We start from the raw sequence: 25478 nt of genomic DNA on the forward strand, positions 1-25478 counted from the left end.
TTAGTGACTGTCATCACTGTGATGTTGGAGACACAAAAAGAGGCACACGATCTGTATCGAGAGGAGGTTTAAAAAAAAAAAAAATGCGGGACGTTGCCACAGGTGACAGCTGTTCTCTATTTTCCTGTTTCCCATATCCATAAGCATCTATTTCAGAGTTATTTAACTGTTTACAGAATGTCATTGATAAATTATACTCATCTGTCACTGGGAACATCAGAATCCGAAAATTTGCATTCTACAAAATATTTTCTGATTTAATGTGGAGGTTTTATTATGTATTTCATGTCACTGTTCAAGACAGGTCTTATTTCAACAAACTTTCTCAAGTTTATGTTTAAACAGAGAATTTGAGGCAACTCATTACATTGCTGACTAACCACTAGCATTTTTGAGTCTTACTGTGGGCAGCCAATGGAAAAGTGGACAGGACGGGAATCGGGCTTGTGACTGGCAAGTTACCCGACCCCCATTTATCCGTGGGCGCGGATAAGTGCCCACTTCTTCTGTGCCTGGTTTGTGTGTGTTCACTACCTGGTGTGTAAAAAGGATGGGTTAAATGCAAAACTACCAGAATAGTCCTTTACGGGAAAACAAGATGGGTATTTTTCTGCAGTGAAGTTGGCCACATACTTAATGGGAGTCCTGAATCACAGTGGTGAGGGAGCTATAATTTAACCTGTACCGACAGAAAATCTATTGTTTTCCTCCCATGAAGCTGTACGCAAACACAGAGCAATCAGCAACATGGCCTTTACCTATGGTTATCTTTACTTGGCCAAGGAGGAAAATGAATGCACTGCTCGCTGCCTTATTTATTGTCCGTGACCTGGTGAACCCGACTGAAAAACGGCATCAAAATGGCAAGGCCACAGGTCTGTCACGGTTCAAGCGGAGACACCTTCTCACAGTGCTGTCCTCCCACTCCCACACCAATCCCTCCACCTCTCCTCTACCTCTACAACTGAGGTCTGCGATTAAGAAAGCAAAAGGAATATTAGGGCCAATTCCTATCTTAACCCTCAAGCTCAGCTCAACCCTTAATCTTAACTGGCCCTCAAAACCAAGTGTTGAGGGTTATTTTGTCACTTAGAAATGGGACACCCCTTAAATGCAGATACGTCTTCAGACTGTGGGGGGCAGAATAACGCCAAAGCTGCGTCCAGTCTGTCAACTCCAAAAAAGAAGAAGAAGAAGAACACATTTACGTCACGATTATTTATTACGATCCGTTTGTCAGTCAAGTTATTAGGTTGTCAATTAGGTATAAGATGATACTCATACAAATACCACAACCACGGAAATAAATGTTACGCAACAATGACGTCAGTAATCCATAATATGGGCCTAAACTAAGACAATACAATGTTTTTTCATAATTTTTATATCTGTATTAACAAAGAAAATACTTAATTTGTAGAGTACTCGTTTCGCTGCTTTCGGCGCCATCTTTGTTATGACAAAACACACAATGCATTCTGGGTAGCACTTGCTCCCAAGGGTGGTCTCGGAAAAATCTCAATATTGAGGGCGATACAGCCCTTAAACTTGGCCCTCAACTTAAGTTTTCCGAGAATCGGGACAGCACTTGCGCATTATTGAGATTGAGGGTTAGGCAAGGAATTGGAATCCACCCTTAGAGTGTGAGGAATGGGGATGGAAACACATTGAACAAGAAGATGCCATGACAGAAACAAGCAGCAGAAGCGACCGAGGCCCTGCCGTTAAAGTGGAACACTGTTTCTGCGAGCTGTCTATTCCTCCGAATGTGAGACAGTAAATACCTTGTTTCTATCATAGCCTGCGCGTCATTGTGACCGTCAGTGCCACAATAGAAACTCTGATGAGGGGCACATGCAATTGCTCTCTCTTAATAAAATCTCACAGTTCCCATTACACCACTGCACAATAGGCTGCTCGCCTGGCCACTGATTGAGTTCCTACTCTACCGGAGCTGCAAGAGTCGCAAAGCTATACTCTCCCTCCCACCATCCTCACCCTCACCCATTCACCTTCTCCAAGCCTCCTGTCCGACACCTTCCCCTGCTTAGAGTTTGATTTTCTTGTTTTTTTATTCCCTCACTCAATGCCCAATTCTCTCCTCTCCTCTTTTTTTTTCTCCACCCTTGCAACATTTCCTCCAACAAAGAGGAAAAGAGTGACAGTGACCTGGTTTCTTTGGCTGCTATCGATCTGATCGATAAGTGGCTACTTTTAGAGTGTTATCCCGTCTGATTGATGTTAGGCACACCTTTATCAGGACAGCCTTAGTGGCTGCGGAAAAGGAGTCTGTCAGGGAGCAGTGCTGATTATGAGGGATTTCGGGGAGGTTTGCTGAAACGGTCACGAGGTGGGTTGGATTCGTTTCCTCAGGAAAAGGGAGCAGCGGCTCTCAGAAGTTGATCTTCGGTTGTGGGAAAGGGGATTTATTTGGTGCAATTGCACTTTATCTTTGAGTAAAAAATGTGGCCTTAAGCATTAATACACTCCAGAGTGGTAACATGGCTGACAACTGTCGTATTTAACACGCAACACCTGCCGAACATCAAGAATCAGACAGGTCAATTCAAGGTTAAAAACTATTTTAAAAAATGTATTCAAGCTCTCAACCCAGTTTGAGGACAATATTAAAATAAAAAATATAAGACACGACCTCGTCTGACCTTTGGCGTTCGCAGTGCTCGGGCTGCCGGTGTGTGGTTACTCGAAATTAAAGGATGAGCATGAAGCTGTGATTTGATTTATTAAAGTCTCACGCTCACACCCTCTTTGAGGTCCTTCGCAAGCACAGGTCGCATCCACTTTGTAGTGGATCAAAGAGGTAATTTTCTCCTCCGTGTTGACTTTTAATGATACAATCAAAACCCTATATGAGCGCGTTACACGGCAAACTTATGCACAGACACACATCCGCAGTCTGTGGCCCGCTCACGAGCACACATACGCGTCAGTAAACAGACAAACACACACACACACACACACACACACACACACACACACACACACACACACACACACACACACACACACACACACACACACACACACACGCACACACACACACACACACACACCTCCTCACAGGTGGTAAACCATTAGAGACCTTTTGATTAGCTGTTTTCAAGATGTGAGTCAGGTAAACTGAGGCACTCCCTGCTGCTGTGTGATGCTAGTAAAGGTCAGCAGCTGGTGGCTCCACTTCTGTTTCTGTCTACACCACAGAAACACACACACACACACACACACACACACACACACACACACACACTCACACACACACACACACACACACACACACATACTTTTATTCCCTGAGCAAATCTTAGACACCCCAGGAGTGAGGGCAAAAATAAATAAGTAAATAGAACCACTTGTATTCACTAGCTGGCCTCATGTGGAGCCTGCATATGTACTGTATGCTCGAGAGAAAACATACTGAATTCTAAGTGGATACCTTTAAAAAAGAGCAAAAATGGGCTGTGCAGTTTTGTGCCTTACACCACTTCCTTCAGATAAGAGTATGATTTTCACCTTTCTTTGGCAAGGACAATTTCCCATTTTGAAAGTTGGCAAAAAGTGTGAAAGCGAGAACCAAGAGAAATAGAGGAAAAGAATTATGTTCATTTTGCCACTGTCTGCTCCACTATTGAACTTCACTGAAGCTGTTTCGTGCAGGTCAGTGCTCTTAATGCAGGTTTTCTCTTTTTCTCATACTCCACAGGCCTGACATCCGCTGCCTATGTCTTCTTCGTTTCTTACGGACTATTAGATGAGCAGCACGAGACGTGCTTTGTATTGATTTCTTTTTTGTTTGCTGCTTATATTTCCTGCAGCTGTCTATAATGTGAGAGGACTGATTCCATAAAGATAAGGGCCACATCAGTCAGGTGCCATGCTTTATTTACCCCCTCAACAAATCTGCGCGAGTCTTCACATCTCATTCCCGCAACGCGGTGACAAGCCCGACAGGAGGGGGTCCAGCCTGACACAACGCACCGGCCGACAGCTCATGCTGACAAAAAAGCCACTGTTGCTCTCGCTGACAGGAGGCTATCCTTTCTTACTTCATTGAGATTGGGTGAAGAGGGGACGATATAGAGGTAGGGAGGGTGGAGAAAAAAAATGGTGTAGGCTGACTGGGATGCAGGCATGGAAGAAAAAAAAAAAGAGAGCAGTTTTTGAGCTCCAGACCGTATGTCACCACAACGGCAATTCTCCAGCAACACCCGTCTTCTGCTGTGTGGGTAGACTGTCAGAATCAAACACACACACACACACAAAAAATACTTAGACATGGATATCATTTTCCATATTCACGAGTAGAACCGAAACAAAAGTAATCACTCTACATAAAATAAAATGCAAAACAATGGATTTTAGTCTAATGGCATGTCATCAATTCAAACAAAAGAGCTCATATACGTGTGAGATTTGTTTAGTTTTTTTGTATTTTTGTACCCTGTGAGTCCTGTGTTCATAACAAGCACGCACATCTCATTTACACTCTTGGCTTGACTGACATTGTCAGGACAAACGTAAGCCCGCTCCACACTAGAGGATTTTCAAATCTGACTTGATTTTACAAAAACGTGGGCGAACGCACACACAAGAGACTTTTTAACTGGGTTTTTATATCTGAGAAAGCACAAACTAGACCAGATCCAGTCAAGCATGCAGGACCACACACACTTGGCGTTTAATTAAACGATTTCAGGGACGTGATACCAAGGATTTGGGATCTCGCAGAAACTCATGTGATGGAGGCGTGCATGACGGCGGACTGTTGGCGTCATCAGTTAATAGCTGTTGTGTGGTTATTGCAGGGGTTCTGCTCACGCCCCAATCGCTATTTAGCCGTAAATATCATTGAAAGCGAGAAGACTCTGATGTAGGCCTGTTTGATTAATCGTTTTTAATCGCAATTATTTAGTTAGGACAATGTTGAAACATGAAAATTGTAAAACACTTTTTTCTCACTTTAACTAGGGTATTTACGGTACAACCCCTGCACGTATCTCTATCTGCGCTGTGTTTCCGTAGTGACTTCCGCCTCAATCCTCTCCCCACAGATTGTAAACAAACATGTTGCCGTCGGATTTCGTCGCAAAGGGCAAGAGCAAGTCCGTTGTGTGGAAGTGGTACTGCTTCGACACTTTGGATGAAAAGCAAAAAATACTCCGGGTTGTAAAGACTTAAGTTAGATACCGTTAAATACCACAACACGACTAACTTATTTCAACACGTCCAGAAAAAACACGTAAAAGAATGGCAGCAGTGTGTTTTTACGTGGTGTACTATATGTCAAGATGGAAAGGCAAAATCTTACGGTTTTACATTGCAATAAACATGGTCCTGATATACACAATAGAAAAGGCTGGCTTCCGACATTAGCTTCATGTGCTGGACCCCCCGCTACAAGCTACCAGGCCGAAATCATTTTGGCGAAGTTGTCTTCGGAAATTGGGTTTTGAGGGAAGAAAATCTGGATTTTATGTTTGGGCAAAATTGAACAGCCGGAGTCTGATGGTGTTAAAATTGCATCTGTTAACCCCTCACACCACAGGATAATTTGTCCAAATTAGCCTAAAATCGTAAGGCACCCCCGGTTGTCGGAAAAGGGCCAGATCGGGACTGAAATCTGGCCAATTATCCTCCATCTATCTTCAATAGTCTCCACATTGGGAAGTGTTAGGGTAGAGTGTCTCAGTGCAGCTGGCTGTTTTCACTCACATCACAAAATCAGAAGAAAACAGTGTTCTCATGCTACACTGAAAGCCAAACAGTAATTTGCTGTGTGTGATATGAGTGGGTAAATCTAAGCTGCTCAAATACATTTCAATTCGATTTCTTCATCTGGGCCCGGACCCATTAATCCAATTTAAAATGTGAGCTTATGATAATTACTTTTTTTAGGCAGGACATACCATGATTTTATTTTTATGTTGTGCTATAATGACAAACTGTAAGAGAATTTTGAAAGAAATAATCTCTTTGCTCCAAAAAAAAAAACATGTTGGACATCAACGATGCACGGGAAGATCTAAACGTGGATTGGATTAGAGAGAAATGTGGAGGCAGGTTGGTGAGACGAGATCACCTCGATTGGAGAGGGATTTCTCGCACTTCTAAATGAGATATGGGCGTGTGTTCGGAGATAAGAAGCCACATATGAAAATGGGTCAATTGTTCTGAAGGTTTAAGCTCGTGATTAAGGAGATTATGTTCCACCAGTGAACAACAATGGCAAAGTCAGACAGCAGCCCAGTTGTACTTACCAACTCTGTCACTATAATGTTTGGAGCAATGAGACTTAAGTACTGAAGCTGTGCTTGTCAAACAGCAGTTTTTTGTTTGTTTTTTTTTCTCCTGGAACAGAACATAACAAAGCACGGTGTAATTTGACTCATTCTCGGACCACAGGGTTGTTTTGATGAAATTTTATGTTTCTGGCCCCACCACCTCATCCTCCCTTTTTTTTCGAGAGGAGAGTGATTAGAGCGGGGGGGCACTTAGGCCAGAGCTAGTGGACAGCCATTTATTGATCAAACCTGGCTGTTCAGTCCCAGAGAAGAGGGAGGAGGGTTTTCCACACGGTCCTCGATGCCTCTGTAATGAAAGGGAGGAAAGGCTTTCTGCCTCCTTTGATCCTGCAAGGATTAAAACTAGTGTTACTTATGGAAGTAGAAAGATCAAGGCTGTCTGTTCTGTCTGCGTGATTCACTGCTGGGGGAAAATATACAGCTACCTCGACTTTAACGCTGAACAATGAATCATTTTCTAATCAAAATCATAGCTTTATATTACGCAACCTGCAAATTAAAAGGCCTACAATATAATTGTTTTATTTTTTAATGTTCTCGGTTTTATTATTGTATAATGTTATTCATGAATACTTTTATATGGTTGATGCACTATTATATGAAACTGTAAATTTGACTGGAATTTATCATTTGACCCATTAACAATGTTAAATGTGCTGCTTTCTTTCTTGGCTTGGACGCCCTCGTGTTAAACAAAATGTCAATGTCAGCGAGACCTTTCCGGTTGAAATAAAGGTTAAATTATTATTAAATGTTAATTCATAAAAATGTGATACATACTGCAAACAATCCATAACGTAAAGGTTTAAGTCTTGCATTTATAGCAGTTGCAATACATGGAAAACTGAACTGGAGCTCGACCGCTAAAGAAAATAAATCACAAATCAAACGTGTCAGAAAAAATTTTAATTAGATATTTTCCCCAAATCACACAGACGTACTCAACCAACAAACCATCTGTGATTGCGATGCTTTGATTGTAAGAAATGGAATTTCATAGGTCTCTTGTTTCTATCTTTGATTCTCATTTCCTTCCACAATCCAATCTCTGTTTGCTGCTATTACATAATCCCCGTCTGTCTGCCAATCGGTTATCTTTGTAATGCTTTACCAACATTTCACTAAAAGCAAGAGATCTGAGGCGGCATTTGACAGTCGCTCTGTTTGCAACATGGGATGCAGATTAGAATCAAACGGATCATTTTGATATGCATAACAGCACCTTGGACAGCAATTTGCAGCCAGTCCCGAAAAAACACTAATAAACTTGAAGCCACGCTTTTAATTATTAAAACTGATTTTCTCGGAGAGAAAACATTTTTTGAGCAAGCTGCTGAGGCGGAAATCTTTGATACAGCCTAGAAGCCTTCATAAAAGTTTTAGATGTAGGGAGAGTAATTGACATTTTTCGCAAGTTAGCAGTCAGAACAACATATGCATTGCCAAGTGGGGCCTCTAGTTTTGGTCTGTTTCTCAGCCTCTCTCTCTCTCACACACACACACTCACACACACACACACACTCACACATGCACACTTAATGCCCAGTGCGTTTTCAGTTTGATCTGTTTCATGGATTTCTTACAGCTCTGTTGAAAAATTCAATTAATTGAGCTACGCCGTGAAATATCTATCAAATGAGGAGACGGTCAATTTTCCAAATGTGGACGCTGCATGATGTAGTGCAGATGATTCATGCCTCACACACACGCACACACACACACACACACACACAGGCACGCAGACACTTCAGGTGATGAAGCAGTCGTCAGGAACTGAGGTCAAGCTGGGCAGTTGACAGTGCGCTGTGTGTGACTCGCACAGACGACCGTGCACTTGTTGCAGGCCCTTGTGGAGCCATTGCTTATGTAGCCTTCAAGCTATTTAGAATGCACTGTTTATGCTAACGCCAGAGCACCAGAGGGTTTTTTTTTTTTTTATGTGGTGAGTTTGACACACGCAGTTTTTTTTTGTTCCCTCCACATGTATGTTAGCACAGAAGGGGAGGTGTGGAGGAGTTGTTAAAGAGACACGGACAGCCGCTGGCAGAAGCTGTAGCTCAGTATGATCATTCTCTCTGGGAGCATTGTGCATGGGAGTGCGAAAAACACAGCAAGTGCCATCAGAGAGAGAAAGGGAGAGAGCCACTCTCTCTGCTCTGAATTTCCCCCACTACCTGCTCATTAGGCTGGAGACCAGGGAGCTGCATGAGTCCTGTTAACTGCCTGACTGCCAGAGAAAATGTCTGACATTATCGACTATTTATCTGAAGTTGCTGGACTCATCAATGCACTACCAGGCATCAATACATCAATAAATCAGCGTTCACTCTGGGCGGTCTTGACTTCTATAGCTTACCGCCACCCCGACACACTTTTATATACTCCTTTTTATTCACTTTTTATGTGCTGGGTTGATGTATTTTATCGAGCTAGTTACTACAGAACATAAACTAGGGATTACAACCTTGTGCATAAAAAAAATCTACCCCCAGAGAGAAATGGAAGCAATCTGTTTTTAATATACCCTACTTCTCATTCTCTACAATGCTTCCACGCTTCACGTTTCCATCACTCAGTCTGCCTTCCAATATATGCAGAAACTGAGCAACATTGTTTTTATATTCTATTATCTGGAGAATTTGCCTGGCCCTGTGACTCCTCCAAACCTTCACCCTGCATTTTTTTTTTTTTTTTTTTTACCTTTCTACCTGCTAAGACTCCAGGAGCAGATGCTGTTATCTCCCAGGCTTTCAACAGCCTGTCACATCCTCTAGCTGCTCCTTTCTTCAAAAGCCATCTCCCTCTACCTTTGCTGGATACACTCCCTGCAGTTCCCGCTTCCTGCTGGGAGGCACAGCCAGCGATGTCAAACTTGGATGACTGTGGATAAAAGGGGGGAACCAAGACAAGGGTCAGATTGATGGAAGGAAAGAGAAAGCACATGAGCGAAAATACTCAGTGGCCCTGCTGCAATAAGGTTGATGCTTAATTTTTTCCCTTCTTTTTCTGAAGCTGACTTATTGATTTTTCTAACCTGAAACACAGCCAGAGTAGAACCTTCCATCGTCCTATAGATTGATATCGATTGCCTTGAGGCTTTCTTGTCCTGTAAATATTTGCGAGACTTTATTGATTCCATTAGGGGCTGCTGCTATTTGTGACAATGGTATAGATGGTTGCTGTTGGTAAGATTAAACTAATGCTGGGAGGCCTGTGCTGCTTTTTCTCTCTCTACACATTAAGGTTGTGTTTCACACTTGCATTGTTGTATGCAATCTGTTCTTGCAGCCATTACAAGGCAAATTGTCACCTGTACTCAATTTGTGTTCGAGTTTTTTGAAAAGCAAACTATAATGAGATAATCAAAGCTCACAGCTCTCCCTTGTCATTGGGGAGTTTATGCACTATAGAATGACAGAGGGGAAGTTTGCTGTAAGTTGTCAAGGGCACAGCCTTGGATGTGGCCCTTATTAGTACACTAATTACAGCACTGTGGAAAGACAGCCAAAAGGCTACTGTTTAAATAAAAAGCTTCCACTTGCGATATTCATATTGGGGTCAGTGACGTACGGAGGATATAGACTGTGGGTGTTTCATATAATCAGAGGAAGCAAGGGGCACAGAGAGTGCTGCTTTAGAGCACAGGGGAGCGCAAGGTGGCCCACGCACTTCTGCTTTGTTAATCCTCATCTCCTCAAACCCACCATCCCTCATCCTGCATATTCTACTGTTGTCTCAGGAACACAAAGACTATTTTCAGGCAGCCAATCCACGGCAGAGTGGGAAACTGCAACCCGGCATGCCCCTAAAAGCCTTCATGACTTTTTAATCGGTGGCTCCGGGCTCTGCGTCCAGCAGTTAGCGAGTGGACCCCTTCTGCCAGCGCTCCAATCCACAGAGGGATCAAATGCCCCCCACACCACCCCAGTTGAATCTCAGGCCTGTCAAAGCAGTCAGGAAAGAAGGCGGTGGATGACTGGCATCTATAGATGAGAGAGTTAGAGAAAGACAGACAAAGTTGGCAGGGGAAAAGCTGTTTGGGGAATGAGAGGTGTGGATGGTAGAAGGGAGCCAGGAGGGAATGTTTGTAAAGGGAGAGAGAATTTATGTGAAACTGCTGAGAGAAGGAATAGCCCTGCACCAGAATAGCAGATTGTGAGGTGAGAAGGAGTTTGTTCAGATGAGTTCAGGGAGAATTGTTTGTCTGCGTGTGTGAGCACATGGTGTGTTCAACATAGCATTTGGAAGTGATGGATTGTTACAGCATACCAAACAGAGCGAGAAAGGTGGGTGGTGGATTCTATCGGAGAGATGGAAAGGTTTTGTGATGAATAATAGTCGTGAGTGAATTGGTCATTGTCAGAACCCTCCAGAGCCTATTGAATCAGCAAGGCGAGGGTTTTACAATGAGCTTCACCCATGAAGATCAGCCTGTTTGGTCATAATAGTTGGAAAGCGAGTTGATGGAGGCAGGAGGTACAATACACAAGACGAGCTCTTCACCAATGGAGCAGCATTTGTCTGTGGGGAAATGGGCCACCGGAGAGACCACTGTTCCTCCCACACACTGTGCAGAGGTCAGAGAGCAATGCGGATGCATTTGATGATTGCCTACAAGCACACACACACGTACAGGTCCACGAATGCACACACACACAATACTACTCAGAGCATCGTAAACATGCTGCAAGGGTAGCATGCTGGCTAATGATGCCATGTTGACCTATCACTAATGACCCCCCTCAGCTCAACCAAGAACATGATGAGCTTTGATCTGCCTGTCATTACGTGCCTATGGAGAACATGTACATCTTTATAATCTGAAGATAGAATATAAACATCTTTCTGGAGACACACACACACACACACACATATATATATACATTTCAAATCTTTTCTGTTTGTGCAGATATTCTTCTTAGGAACACTGCATTGACTTCCATTCATTTGGACAACCCAAACAGTGTTATAACCTTAACCATAACGGGTCGTCAATGCCTAACCCCAACCCTAACCTGACCACATTTCAAATATTTCCCCTAATTGCAACCAGTATTTCAGAAATTAGGTTATGCCTAATTAAATCCAGATTTTGGTCTCCATGAGGACGACTGGTTCTGACAAGGTCAGCGTTATCCGAAAAGGTCATAAAGAGTTAACAAATGCAAGTAAACACGCACACAGGCCCTTTGCTCCATGACAGAGATTAAAGATGTCATTTTTAGGCTCCATGATAGGAGAGCAGTAATAAATAAATAAAACAGACCATTTATTAACATCCAGAGTTGTAATCCATTACATTATATGTGTATTAAAGCACATTACTTACCATGGCATGGCGAGCGTTAAAGTGCTTCTAATAGAATTCTTAAGTACCTACTGGCATTTCAGAGTAGCAGCCGATCTCTGCGCAGGATCTCCTCAGCGCCTCACTAATGGGACTGATGTAAATATGTTCATTTGTGAATCTTCCCTCCAATTTAGCGCTCTTCATATTGTAGACGCAGATTATCCAGGGATTATAGGGCTTGAAAAAAACATGCTATTTGGTGTGTATTTATGCATGGCTTACAGATGTAGTAATAAAGAATTAGGTCCCATCATATGTGTGTGTGTGGGGGGGAGGGTTTGAATGTTGGAAAAAAAAATGCCACTCCTACCTCTCCCATTTGGCTCCCTGTCAGTTGGTCATTTAGCAATTTTCATTTCCAAAAGTGGAATTTTATCAGGCGTTTATGATGCAAATCACAGGCTATAACTCTATGTGGCGTGGAGGGCCGCATTAAGCCTTCAAATCACTCATGCTGTTGCTTGGGCGCCAGTAACATTATGCCATATCCGCTTGATCATTTGCACATATTTCAGTGCGTGATTGCAGCCAACAGCAGTCAATGTCTCCACTTTGTAGGCCCGTAGAAGCAGAGACAGTCCAGAGAATTACCAGCATTTTTTTTTTGTTCACTGACATGTTAAAGCACAATGGTGGGAACGTTTCAATAGCTCAGCGGGAGGGAAAAATCCTTCCCAGGATATATTAACCTGATGGGAGATGATGTTCCTATTTAAATTTGTGTCATTTCCAACGAAAACCTGCAGGATATACCTGTCGTTGTGTGAAGACTGAAGTTGCTGTAGCTTTCCAAAAAAAAGGAAAAAAAAAAGCTCTTGCATATGAATAAAATTGTGTCAAAAACAGAAGCTAACCTTAGTTTTTGCTTCACTAAACCGCCTCAGACTTTGCTGTAATCCACACTGTCTTGCATACAAAATGGACATAATATGGGGGTGCACTGGATCAATGCCAAAATCACTGCAGCAATGCTGGAAGCTAGAGTGCAAGCTTAAGAACATGATTAGAAGAAACATCATTAACCTCATATATTAAATAGCATTTTTGGCTCAGGAGTCCGAGTTGCATTTGATTTGAGCCCGTGCTATGATAACTCTATTGATTAAGGGGTATGGTTTTCTTGTAAGGCATTTCACAATTTGTAGATCAAAAAGACACAGTGTTTGAAAGCTGAAATGTGGACTTGTTACAATTATCAGGAATGGAACAGATGGCCGGGGTTTTGAGATGAAGTGGGCTAAGTTTGATGGTGTACATGTAACAGATATGGAGGACAGATTTTCTCATTTGTTATCATTAAATGTGTATTCATCAAGAGAAATACTTATCTTTACAATTTTGGGGTGGTCTGAAAGAATAATGTGTCTAATCACTAGTCATTAATTTAATTTGTCAAGCATGCATAATTTCATATTATTCACAAAGGGTATTATTATGCATTTCCCACAAGTTGTGTTTCTTGCACTTGAACCATCCTACAGGATCATGTGGAGAGAGCACAGCTATTAGTATCTCTGACTGAGAAATGTTCCCGCTTTGTTTGAAGTGTAAGTTCCTCACTTAGCTCCCGTTACTGTATCTGATAATTGAGATGAACAATGTGGTGTGAAGTCATGTACGAATGAGCCAATGCTGCCATTAGCATAATGTCAGGGCGTTTAGATCTTTGTCTGCCTATAGTGTATAGTGCTGTCTGTCTGTCTTCACACAATGCCACCGAGCTATTCCTCCTCTGCCATTCATCCTGTTTGGAGGCTATGTGCTCTTCAGGAAACAGAAACAGACAAAGAACACTCACCTGCACGGATTCCTCAGAGGTCAGTGATGTGGCGATGGGATGTTAGATAGAAGGCTTGGCAGCTTTGAGGTTCTGAAAAGGCAGAGAGCATTTCGAGGGATGCTTGTTTGCGATCCCACCATCGCATTGCGGGTCTTGGTGCCCTGGCATAGATGATGGGAGAAAATAGTGGTCACGGGGTCTCACTGTGATGTCGTCGAGAGAGGCAGTTATGCGACGAGCTCAATTTTGTCATCTTTCACACTGTGGAGGGCCTAAATTAAGAGCAGGGACCCTGTGCTCCCACAGCCTGCTCTGATTGCAAAGGTGGCGATCCTGCTTCACAGCTATCCTGATGTTAACCACAATTAGTCAAAGCAGGCGGCGACGCCTTGATACCAAAAGAAGGTGTTTGGCTTCTGCAAAATAGCTTAATAAAGCGACACTGATCGCTGTTTGTGCACGGTCCTGCAGGAAGGATGGGGGACAGACAGGCTGGCTGTGTAAATGTAATGAAGGGATATAATAATTCTTTTCTCTGTCAGCTGCTCTCTACCATTAGCATTTACTGCCAGCCCCTGCCACTCACTGCTTGGCGCCTCTGCACTCTGCCACACTAATAAGAATCACAATCATCAGCCATTCCACACGCATATATTACAAAGGCAGATGCCCTAGAACCACGTACCTTGCAAAACATTAGCATGCTAGTGATAGCGCGCCCCATTCCGAGACTCAAAGAGCTCGGCGAACAAAAGTGTTTTTTTGAGTCGTTTTGAACCATGCAGTCTGCATTTGTAATATCCTGGTGCTCGTATAGTAAGTGCAACTTTATCCGCGTCTCGGCGATGGGACGGAAAGCGCCGGATTTTGTTTGGTGCATCAAGCAATTAAATAGAAAAGACCTGTCTGATCGCTACATCTTCATGAAGCTCCTCTCTGAGGTCCCAGGGTGGACGCGCAGCTCAGCGTTGCAGGTGCATCTGATAATTTCCATCTCAATGCGTGTGAAATAATGTTCCCCTACCATAGCATCTACTAATTAGGATCTAATTATCCTGCCTAGTGTAAACAATCACGGCAGATGGCATAGTGCACAGTATTAACTCTAATGACCCAAGGCCCTGTGGAATTCACATTTCAGCGCGTTTGTTTATTTTCCTCCATTAATCGTTGCCCTACTTTCTATATTCACTTACGTCTATTTTCAACCTTCTTGCGCCTTGAGAAAAAAAGCTGCCCGGTTCTTATTCCCGATGCTGCTCTCATTCATTGTTGTTGTTTTTTTTTTACTTCCGCTCACTACCATTTATCTGTTTTGTGTTGCTTCTCCTCCCTTTTTTTTTATTGTCAAATATGGTTTCATGAAGATCGATGAACATTTGTACCTGTTTCCTTTCCGCCTTGTGAAGTAGAAGAGAGAAAGCGTTGGAAAGAGACAAATACGTGATGTGGTGCACACACACACACACAAACACAAAAAAAAACCTTATTGTTCCTCCAAAAGGTCTGCTTCACCTGGGAAATGACGCTGAGATGCGAGTTACACATTCACAAGCCTGGATCGCCTCCCATTGAGCTGTCCAAACTATTTCATATATCATGTCCTTAAAAAGTAAGAAATCACTACAGTGTTTCTAAATTGAAACAGTGATATGTTGGCGTCACAGCTCGCTGCTGCAAGACATAAATCTTATGTGAGTGCCACAAAGTCAGACAAGATTTCCTGCTTTATCGTTTACAAAGCTATGACTATCCCATAGCGATCAAATACATAGGTTTCTTACATCTCGCGACAGTTGTTCAGATGTGGTTTTACCCGCTTTTCATTGGACGAGGCTGAGCTGACTAGAGACTGGATGCTGCAGAGGGCTTGTAATGGGTATGTGGGGTCTCATTAATTGACGCCAGGCTTGTGCTCCTTTTGCGTGCCTTGTTCTCTGCCAGGAGCTGGACTTGCTAATTAGGCTCTTGGATATCACAGACATGTCCCTCGGTGCGCTATGCGATATACTGCTGGTGACTCAGAAACAAGAGGGCTAAAGAGAAGAAGAGAGCAGGGCCAAACACGGATGGAACGAGGTGAAAAAAAAAAACAAGATGGAGAGAGACTGCTTGACGGAAAGCTCAGAAGTAAAGGAAGTGGAGAGAAAGTGTGAGCGAGACAGATGACAAGTGATGAAAGGGCAGCGAGAGAGAGAGAGAGAGAGAGAGAGAGAGTATGAACACGAGTGTACTGAGAGACTGCCACACCACATAGAGGAAGCTATTATTGTGGTCGGGAAAGAGAAAAGAGAAGCGAAAACTTGGGATGGGAAGAGAAAAAAAATGAGAATGGTATCAAAAAGATAGTTTGAGACAGGCAGAGCATAGCAGAGAGATGGAGAGCGGCTCTCAGAGGAGGAGTGAGGCACACACACACACACACACACACAGTGAGTGTGAGTGTGTGTGTGCGCAACTGTGAATATGTCTGTGCTGCCCACTGGAGTGTGTGTCCAGATAATTCAATCTACTGCCCATCGACTGGCCTCCCGCTCCGTCTTCACTCCTAATTAAATCCCCATTTGTTGGTTGGATGCTACTGCGTCTAATTGCGTTGCAGATAGACACACGGAGGGCACACCTAAATGCACACACACACACACACACACACACACACACACACACACACACGTGCACGCACACAAAGGCCCCCGCAGCAAGTGGGATCACTAAAACATCACCGCGGTACATTACACCTCAATTAATCACATCAATTACACATCAATTAACCCGTGACAATCCACTAAACACAGCCGGGATGCAGGCAGCATTTCATCTGCAGTGACCTGAGGACGTTTCCTGCGACATCAAAGCCAAGTCATCATCCCCCCAAAAAAAAAGGACTGATTTACATGGAAATCCATATTTCTATTTCATCTTTTCCTCTGAGCAGCGAACATGACATGTGCGACTGTACAGACTTTTTTAAGAGAGCGTGTAACTTGAACCATGAAGTCGAAATTGTCACAATATTGATACCCAGGGATCTTCTAATGTGCATATACTGAATGTCAGACAAACATGATTTAGGGACTATAAATACAAGAGGAGGTGTGGGGGTGAGAAACATCAAGCTGTAATGGTTTCCAGGATCTGCAGATGCTGATCCATGGGCCATTTCTTGAAATGAATGTCGGGTAGATGGTGTCTCTTCATCTCACAGCCCTGGATTCCTTGTTTGGCGTCTGTTCTAATGGGTCACTTCACCTTGCTGCCTAGTGTTGGAGGACGTTCCCTTCTCTCTTTCCATCCATCCTCAGTCCCTCACCTCACCCTGCCTCTAAATTGCTTCTCAATCTCTCTTTGTCCTTAACATTAAGTCTTGCCTTTCTCCCCACCTCAGTTTCACTGAAACTCTCCTCCTCCTCCTCCTCCTCTCTGTTTTCACTCTCTTTCCCGACCCCCTCTTTCGTGCCCACCTGCTTTCTCACTTGAATAAGTGATAGAGTGTAAATAGGCAAGGTACCTGTTGTCACGGTGACAGCAGCTCGTGACAAAGTGATAGATCAAGCCGACCTTCAGAATGGACAGTGTTTTCTCGAGGGAGAGGCGTGAATATTTTTGGGTGTTTGTCTGCCCGTTTATGTTTTCGTTGAAAAAAAACCAACAACCTCATGTCGTGACTCCGACATCCTCATCTCAACTTGTAGAGCAACAAATGGATTGTAAAATGTAAACTGTACTACATGTGTGTGTGTTTTCTTGTTGAGCATGTGTGAATCCCTAAGGGAGGTGTTTCATCCACTTTAAAGATGCTTTTAGCCCCCTCCCCAGCCCACATCCTTTCACCAACCCATTACTAGGCCAAGGTCACCGCCATGACTGTTGCATAACCCCCATCAAAGAGGCTAACCATAACCCATCTCACATGTTAAAGTCCAATTGAAGAGGCTAAATGACAGATCTAAATTTTCCAGGCTGACATGATGTGCCAGGAGGTGAACTGGAGGTGGTCGATGGAGCAGGGAAGTTATGTGCATATGCGTGCGTGTCTTGGAAGAGAAGGAGTCGTGACGAAAATGGAAAGATAGTAAACCAGAGTGAGTGAGAAATAGGGAGTCGGAGTGGATAACAAGAGTGTGGACCGACGAGGGTTTCAAAAGCCAGGGACACCCCTTTTATTGCTGAATATCGGTGATACTGTTGCATGAAGTACCACTGAGGATGTGGATGCATAGGCTCAAACGCATGTGTCAGAGGATTACTGTGAGGGCAGGGAGAGCTCACTGCTGCTGAAGCTGGGCTAAGGAGGTGAGGCATAAAATAAAGCAAGAAAAAAAGAATACAAGACAAAAGCCGAATGTGAATACTGTCTCTGTGATTGCATGCCAGCGTGGCGCAATGGGGAGCACAATGGTCCTTGGTTTCTAAAGCTGACCCAGTGCCCATTGTCTTTGTCACACAGCCATTAAAATTCTGTGTATGCAGCAGGGGACCCAACTGGAGCCATGCCACCATTCAACCTCAGCTGTCAAGGTTGGAATAAGGTGTTTTTATATCTGTGGTGAATGAGCTGTGGAGGGACAGCATGACTACTGGGGACAGCTGCTGTGCACAGCAGTCACATTAAAGTCCACCTGGACTTCGCGTGCGAGTTTTTCGGTCTTCTCTAGATCTGCTCACCTGTCTTGGTTGACTTTTATCTCCAACCATAGTGCTGTAGGAATCCCTGGTCCAGCAGAGCCGCCCTCTACCTCTCCATCTGGATTGAAAGCCTGCAGCCCGGCTGCGTGTTTGTTGATTATGGGCATGAAAGTAAATGACAGCCCTTCTTTGTAAACTCTCTTCTTTTTCCTTTTCCTTTATCTCCTCCACTTTATCTTGACATGGTGCAGTTGCAGGTGGAGACATTATCATCCATTCCTTAAGCTGAGGCCATGCTGAGATATTTTTATTGCACAGGCATGTGTCTGTAAATGTGTTACGCTTATAGGTTCCATTAAGTCATTGTGATTGAAGGAGATGACACTTGAGTCAAACATGGGTTGGATCAAATCAGCAAAGATAATCGACAGAGGAGGCAAACATAGTTACCTGACATCTAAATTACAGCATTCACGATGCGTCATCTGAACTGTACATTAACAGAGCGTTATTTCTGTAAATGCAGTGCACATAATGTATTGATGAGTAAAAACAGACATTTTACAGACATGTTTCTGTGCGGTGGCTGACGAGCACTCAAACACAGAGGAGATAACACACCTTAAAAAACAATCCAGCCACTGTCGTCCCACAGAGAACATCAAACACGTTTCAGCGGTGTTTGACCTTTAGAGGAAGAGGAGAATGAGGGTCAGACGCGAGGTTCACTGGTGCAAGACACAAAGGACAGTATGTGCAGAGGCACTGGTGCTGTCTTGTTTCAGCAGTAAGATCTGTTAGCAGTTAACAGTGAGCGGCTGTTCTTGCTTGGTCCTAAAGAGGAAAATCAACTTAGTTGTGCGTTCTCTGCAGAGCAAACTTATGGGGGTGGATGTCGATCCTGCACGGGATGTTAAACATTTACATTTCCCTTGTTCCATACACTCTAAATGTGAAGGGGTATTTAAATTGAGGCTTTTTCCATTGTTTTCCTTTCGTATGTGCAAGTGCCCAGAGCAGAAAATGGCAGGGTCAACTTTTAGACCGTAACTTCTATTACTTTGTGACATTACAAGGATGTGACAAACGCACCCAGACAAGGACATCTCCCCCTAGACTAGGCACGACCCCGCACTCGACCCAGACTGATCGGCCAACTCAGAGCAGTTTGGATGCTATGTCAAGGAGATGATGTGTTATTACATGCAAGGGCAAGGTCTCTCTTTAATCACTGCCACATGACAATGACAAGAGTTAAAGAGCAGTTAAAGAGTGTTGTTCAACAATACAACCCACGACCTGTTCACAACACTTCGTCGAGGACATTGCTGCGTTTGACCAATTACAGAATACAGGGGATTCGGGACCACAAACTGGGAGTATGCTTTATCATCATATATATATATATTATATATTATATATATATATATATATATATATATATATATATATAGGTGCATTGCAAACTGTTGCTTGCAAAGTTTGCATTCCACGTTTTTCTACCGTCATCTACTTTTGAAAAATGCTGCCACACTGCTGATGTCTTTGACATGGAATGCGACAGGAGGACTGACTGTAGCCGAAAAGCTCAAAATTCACGTCTAATTAATGGCAACGCTAAACTGTCTGTTGCTCATGAGCCACGGAGTGACAACAACCCACTGGGCTGGACTAAACCAAAATAGTGGAAAACAAAGGGGGGTGTTCTCTGAAGACAGGCTGTTACCTGCGAAACACCGGGGCTCTAAAACACCCCTATTATACTTGGTACTTTCCTCCCAATGAAATTCACCATGAAAATAATAATAATAATTAAAAAAAAAATAGTCGACCACTCACAATTTTGGTCGAGCCAGAGCGTGTCGACCAATTAGTCGACCAGTCGACTTTGACTTTACAGCCCTACTCTTAGCCCAGGCAAACGTTATTGATGCAGTTTACTGGTCTGTACTACAAATGCGAGCTAAATGACACTGGGCGTTTAGAGGCGGTGTGCATCTGGCTACGTCTTTGGGCTTTTTTCCTCCTCATTATCGGACTCCGGGGGGTAAAGTAAGTGTTGTCTGTTTCTTGTCATTGCTGTTAACGCAATTGTCTTTTTAGTAGGGCTGGGCACGCTAACGCATTAACGGCGGTTATCGGCACTGGAGTCCAGGCACCATTTACCAGTTAGCGCAGTTAGCTGCGTTAGCTCCTTTAGTGCCATTAGCGCCGTTAGCACGCCTACAGTCGAACTGGAGCGGTCTGATTATTCACTGAAAAGAGCAGCACTACAAATAACCAGTGTACCTGTGTGCCTCTGTTTTTAAAGTTTTGCGTTACTTAGAGACTCATTTTAACAACCAGGAGTCACGTAAACATGACGTCACCCTCGTCTTTTTTGGTCAGTCGTCATGGAAACGCGGCATGCGCGCTAAAGTGGCCGCTGTTAACGCCATTAACCGATGTGCCCTGCACTACTTTTTAGCAGGTTTAGAACATGGTGTGAGACTTCCCACAACCTTTTCAAGTAATGACCTAAATGAAGAATGCAAAACCCTATTCTATGAGTATAATATGTCAAGAGGCAGCCACAAATGTGAACAGGCATACAGCAAATATGGAATCCACAGTGGTGATTACACTGTGTTCAATTTATAGTCCCACAGTTCCCCACCGGTAACTTTTCATATTCATCTGCATTTGGCATTCACAGGTCTCTCTAATGGTTGCTTGTTGACATGGATGGATTTCGAAGTGCACATATAGCCACCAAGTCCCTGAACGACCTGGGATTGGTTTGGTGTTGCTGTGTGTGAATTTATCCAGGCGTAAGTGAAAGCTTTGGGATTTTGTGTGTTTGTATGAATGCATTCAGCAGTGGGTAGAATTACAGAAAAGCTACTCCAGCTGCTAGAGCCTGTGGATAGCTCCTCCATTTGGCCTCACTTTCAGTCGTCTGGTAAGTTTGACTGACAGTGTTTGTTTTTGCAGAAGTCCACACAGGGATGGTGGAAGGAGCAAATTAGCCAGCCGATGGAGTATTATTGTTGCCAAACAGGAAACATGTAAGGACTTTGTTTTTGGAAACAGAAAGCAACGAGATGGCTTTTTGTTTGCCTCGTTTTATTGTGTGTGTGCGTGTGTGTGTGTGTGTGCCGGCGGTGTGTAAGTGTGTCTTGTTATCTGTGTTTCTGTGTAGGAACACAGTGTACGCACGATCGCCTGTGAGAGATTTACAGTCACTCTTTTATTTACAGTTGCAGTCAGGTTTAGTTTTCTTGCATCCTCTTCCCTGCTCGACGACGCTGTCCTCACATTCAACCAGTCGCACGACGCCATCTCCTGCACTTACTGCTATAAATCTCTGGGGTGATCTTGCATATGGGGTATGGAGAGATAGGGAAATAGAGAGAAAGAGAGAGAGAGAGAGGCTTGAGAGTTAGTTGTGTGGTTGAGTTAGAACCAGGCATGCTGCAGGGCTTGGCGGATTGCTGCAACTATTAATACAGACTTTAATTAGCCCGCCACTAAACCTGGCACAATCGGCTCAGTGTCGCCCATGGCTGATGAGGCAGACAGATCAATAGGTCTGATCATGCCTTTTTCATCAGCTCAAATGAAAGCACTTTGTCTCCAAGCTCAGCCCTGGACCTTGCGTATCACCTTAAAGGCTTTCTTTGGCTGCACTGGCTGTGTGCAGTGTTGCGGACGGGGCCTGTATAATCTGGCTGCATTAGGGAACTATAAAGATAAATGAAGGGAGGCACAGAGCATAACTCATCCTGTCAGAGAAGGAGGTTTAAGGCTGGAAGACTTTGTGTTTTCTAAAGCAGCCCCCACCTCCTCCACCCCCATGGCTTCCTACTTTTCTCCCTCTCCTTATTTCCTTGAGTTCCTTTTTTTGTGTGTGTACAATCTGTGCTGTATTTTTCTCTGTCTACTTTTTGTCTACACCCCCCCATCTTCCCTCCTGGCGTCCACCTCCCTATCTCTCATCCCGATTGTCTTTTACTGATCTGGAGGTACGGAGCTGTTCATTTACACTTCTTGTGCTGCACAAATTGCTCTTCTACCTCTTTGCCAGCACATTTCAATTTAAAATAAAAGAGTATGCTGCTTCTGCAGTAACAACTTATTCCTTGTACTTTTTGGCAGGCTTTTCTGTTGACCTTCAAGTTCCCAATCAGAGCAGAAGAAAAATGGAAATAGCTTGTTCTGAGTCTTCATTTCCTGTGAATCGCTGGAATTGTGTTGTGTATCTGCTCACTGATTCCCTGCCTTTTTTAAACCTCTTGTCCAATTTTCTTTCTTTCTTTCTTTCTTTCTTTCTTTCTTTCTTTCTTTCTTTCTTTCTTTCTTTCTTTCTTTCTTTCTTTCTTTCTTTCTTTCTCCGTAGATGATGTTCCGCCATATTTTAAGATGGAGCCTCCTCAAACGCAGGTTCACCTGGAGGGGAACCGCCTGGTCCTGACCTGCATGGCAGAGGGCAGCTGGCCTCTAGAATTCAAATGGATCTACAACGGCACTGAACTCACAAGATTCTCTTTGGAATACAGGTAAGCAATGCAGCACCACAGCTAATTTTGTCGTCTTTTTTTTTTCTTTCTATTTCTCAACTATAATTCACTTACTACCTAAGGACATCTTAGTGGAATTTAATTGTAACTAATAGCTCCAATGTTCATTTTTATTCATATCTTAGATTCATTTTTATGGATTTATTCAGGACGGTTTTGGCTACATGTCTCCCTTAAGACACAGCATCTTGTGTCCAGGGGATTGTCAGATTCTTTCCTACTAGTATTTCCACTTGTACTCAAAGTTTCAGAGACAGTGTGAGCAGATATAGCTCCGACCATTTATATGCTGGATGCTTGTTCAACTCAATGTGGTCGTGAGGAAGCTTGAGCCTGTGCTAACAAGGATTCGGCGTGTATTCACATAATATGCATTTGTTTGCTCTGCTCACTTGTGAATGCGCTGTACACAGATCTCTGTTGAAAATCTGATCTGTCCCATGCCAGTATACTGTTCGTACCTAATGTATTCATATGAACACTAGAGCTGCAACTAGCGATTATTTTCGTAATCGATTAATCTGTGAGCCCACGGTTGGTGTAATGGTTAGCACTCTTGACTTTGCAGCAAGAAGACCCGGGTTCCTGGGTTTGAGCAACTTCGGAACAAGGGCCTTTCTGCAAGGAGTTTGCATGTTCTCCCCGTGTGTGCGTGGGTTTTCTCCGGGTTCTCCAGCTTCCTCCCACAGTCCAAAAACATGCGATATGGGGATTAGGTGAATTGGTCACTCTAAATTGACCGTAGGTGTGAGAGTGTGAGTGAATGGTTGTTTTTCTCTATATGTGGCCCTGTGATGGACTGGCGAACTGTCCAGGGTGTACCCCGCCTATCGCCCAATGTCAGCTGAGATAGGCACAGCACCCCCCGCAAAGCGGTAGATAATGGATGGATGGATTAATCTGTCGATTATTTTCTCGATTAACCGATGAATCATTTGGTCCATAAAATGTCAGAAAATGTTAAAAAAAAAGGGTTGATCAGTGTTTGTCAGAGCTGGAAATGATGATGTTCTCGAATGTCTTGTTTTGTCCACAAACCAATATGATTCAGTTTTAATGATTTCTTTGTTTATGTGGAGCAAAGAAACCAAGAAAATATTCACATTTAAGAAGCTAAAACAATCAGAATGAATGTTGTTTTAATCATGAAAAAAGCTTCAAACCGATTATCGATTATCAAAATATTTGGCGATGAACACATCATTTTTTTTCCGGTTTGCAAAGAAGTAGCGATGCACATTCTGTGCCCAGTCTGGAAAATGACAAAATAGAGATAGAGATCTATATTTGTTGTTGGTTGCAGGGTTAACCAGTGGTCTCGCAATATCAGCACTTTATGGACAAAGTTGGCTGAGTGTGGCCTAGAAAACATTCCATATACAACTCTTAGTTATTGTGGCCCTGACATGGCTCTCATGTTGTCCTTAACTATTTGTTGGGTTTGTTGTTGGGTTCTTATTGCAGGGCTCAGACAGACACTCTCAGCTGGCATTGACTGATGCCTGTCATTGTCCACCAACTCTCCACTGCCCCTCTTTTACAGACCTTTCCTTCCCTATCTGTCTTCCTCCCCTCTCTTACATCTTCTCTCCTCTCTGTCCTCCTCTTCTGCTTCCTCTCTCCTCCACATTTGGCTGTGCTCTCACATGGCTTCGTCTGTGTGTCTGCCTCGCAGGCCAGCCCTCCTCTGCTTGTTATTCTTCACCAGCCCTGATCAAAGAGGAGAACTGGAATCCATTTAATCAGACCCCCAGCTCCCCCAATCCTACCACCACCACCACCATCACCACCTCTTCTTCACCCCCATGCCACACACACATCCACACCCGAGTTGCAGTGCAGTGGGAACATACAGGGCAGACTACACACTCCTAAGTGGCCGTAGCAAACCAATTACAGGCGACTCAGCTCTGAGGTTATCTCGCTGGTATTTCACACGCACCATTTAATGTGAATGCACGTCAGGGGAGATATGGAGCTGTATGGCATGTAACATGTGATAGGTGCTCGTTTGATTTGACTCAACTGACTGAAGATTGAAGATGACAAAGTACTTTTTTTGTGTCTGCGCCCTGTCAATCACAGACTTTGGAGCACATTATGTCTGGCAGCTAAGTGCTTTGCCATTTAAGCTGTGTTTTAGGTGAAACATCGTCTTGAGAATGAAAGTGCCGGCATGATAAATATCACTGTTTGTGTGTGTGTGTGTTTTACGCTGATGATGACTCATGAAACTTCATGCTCATTAGGTACCTGATCACCTCACTGGACCGCTCGCACGCCGGCAACTACCGTTGCATCGTGAGGAATCGGGTGGGTGCGATTATGCAGTGCAGCACCGCAGTGCAGGTTGCCTGTAAGTGTTTCTTACATACCTAGTTCTGATAGAAAGCCTTTGAATGAATCACTCTGTTGAAAAGGGTACATAAGGTGTTTACAATGACATTTTTCTAATTTTTTCGTCTTTGTTGCTGGTATGTGTTTCCAACATTGTCCCCTGCAAGCATTCATTTTTCTTTTTGTCTAACTTTCCTTGGCTTCCTCTCCAACGCTGACTTTCTTTTGTGTCTGCCAGACATGGGTGGTTTTGTGGAGGGTGAGCGGTCTCAAACTGTCGCCCAGGGTGCGGGTGCTCTCATCCGTGTGCCACGGAGCCACAGCTTCCCCAAGCCGCAGATCACCTGGTTCCGAGATGGCCGTAAGATTCCCTCCAGCAGCCGCATGTAAGTCCACCCCGCTCACCTCAAGTGTGTCTTACTTGCGTGTGTCTTGTATGTCTGCGTGTATCTGAGAACGTGCTCTCATACATGAGCTGTTGGCAAACACTGAGCTGCCGAAGCGGA

At 43.7% G+C, this 25478-nt stretch overlaps 1 protein-coding gene across 1 annotated transcript in view; it reads left to right on the forward strand.

Annotated features, from left to right (window-relative positions):
* LOC310932743 (protein sidekick-2-like) overlaps positions 1–25478 on the forward strand; it is a gene marked incomplete at its 3' end in the record, with an annotated part of 89691 nt that overhangs the window by 23827 nt on the left and 40386 nt on the right. The window contains exons 2-4 of the mRNA XM_083896089.1: positions 22455–22614; positions 24885–24991; positions 25211–25358. Of these exons, the coding sequence (XP_083752215.1) occupies positions 22478–22614; positions 24885–24991; positions 25211–25358 (392 nt within the window). The 5' untranslated portion in view covers positions 22455–22477. The remainder of the gene's footprint in view (positions 1–22454; positions 22615–24884; positions 24992–25210; positions 25359–25478) is intronic.

The sequence above is a fragment of the Microchirus variegatus genome (assembly GCF_963457635.1).
Source record: "Microchirus variegatus genome assembly, chromosome: 10".
NCBI lineage: Eukaryota > Metazoa > Chordata > Actinopteri > Pleuronectiformes > Soleidae > Microchirus > Microchirus variegatus.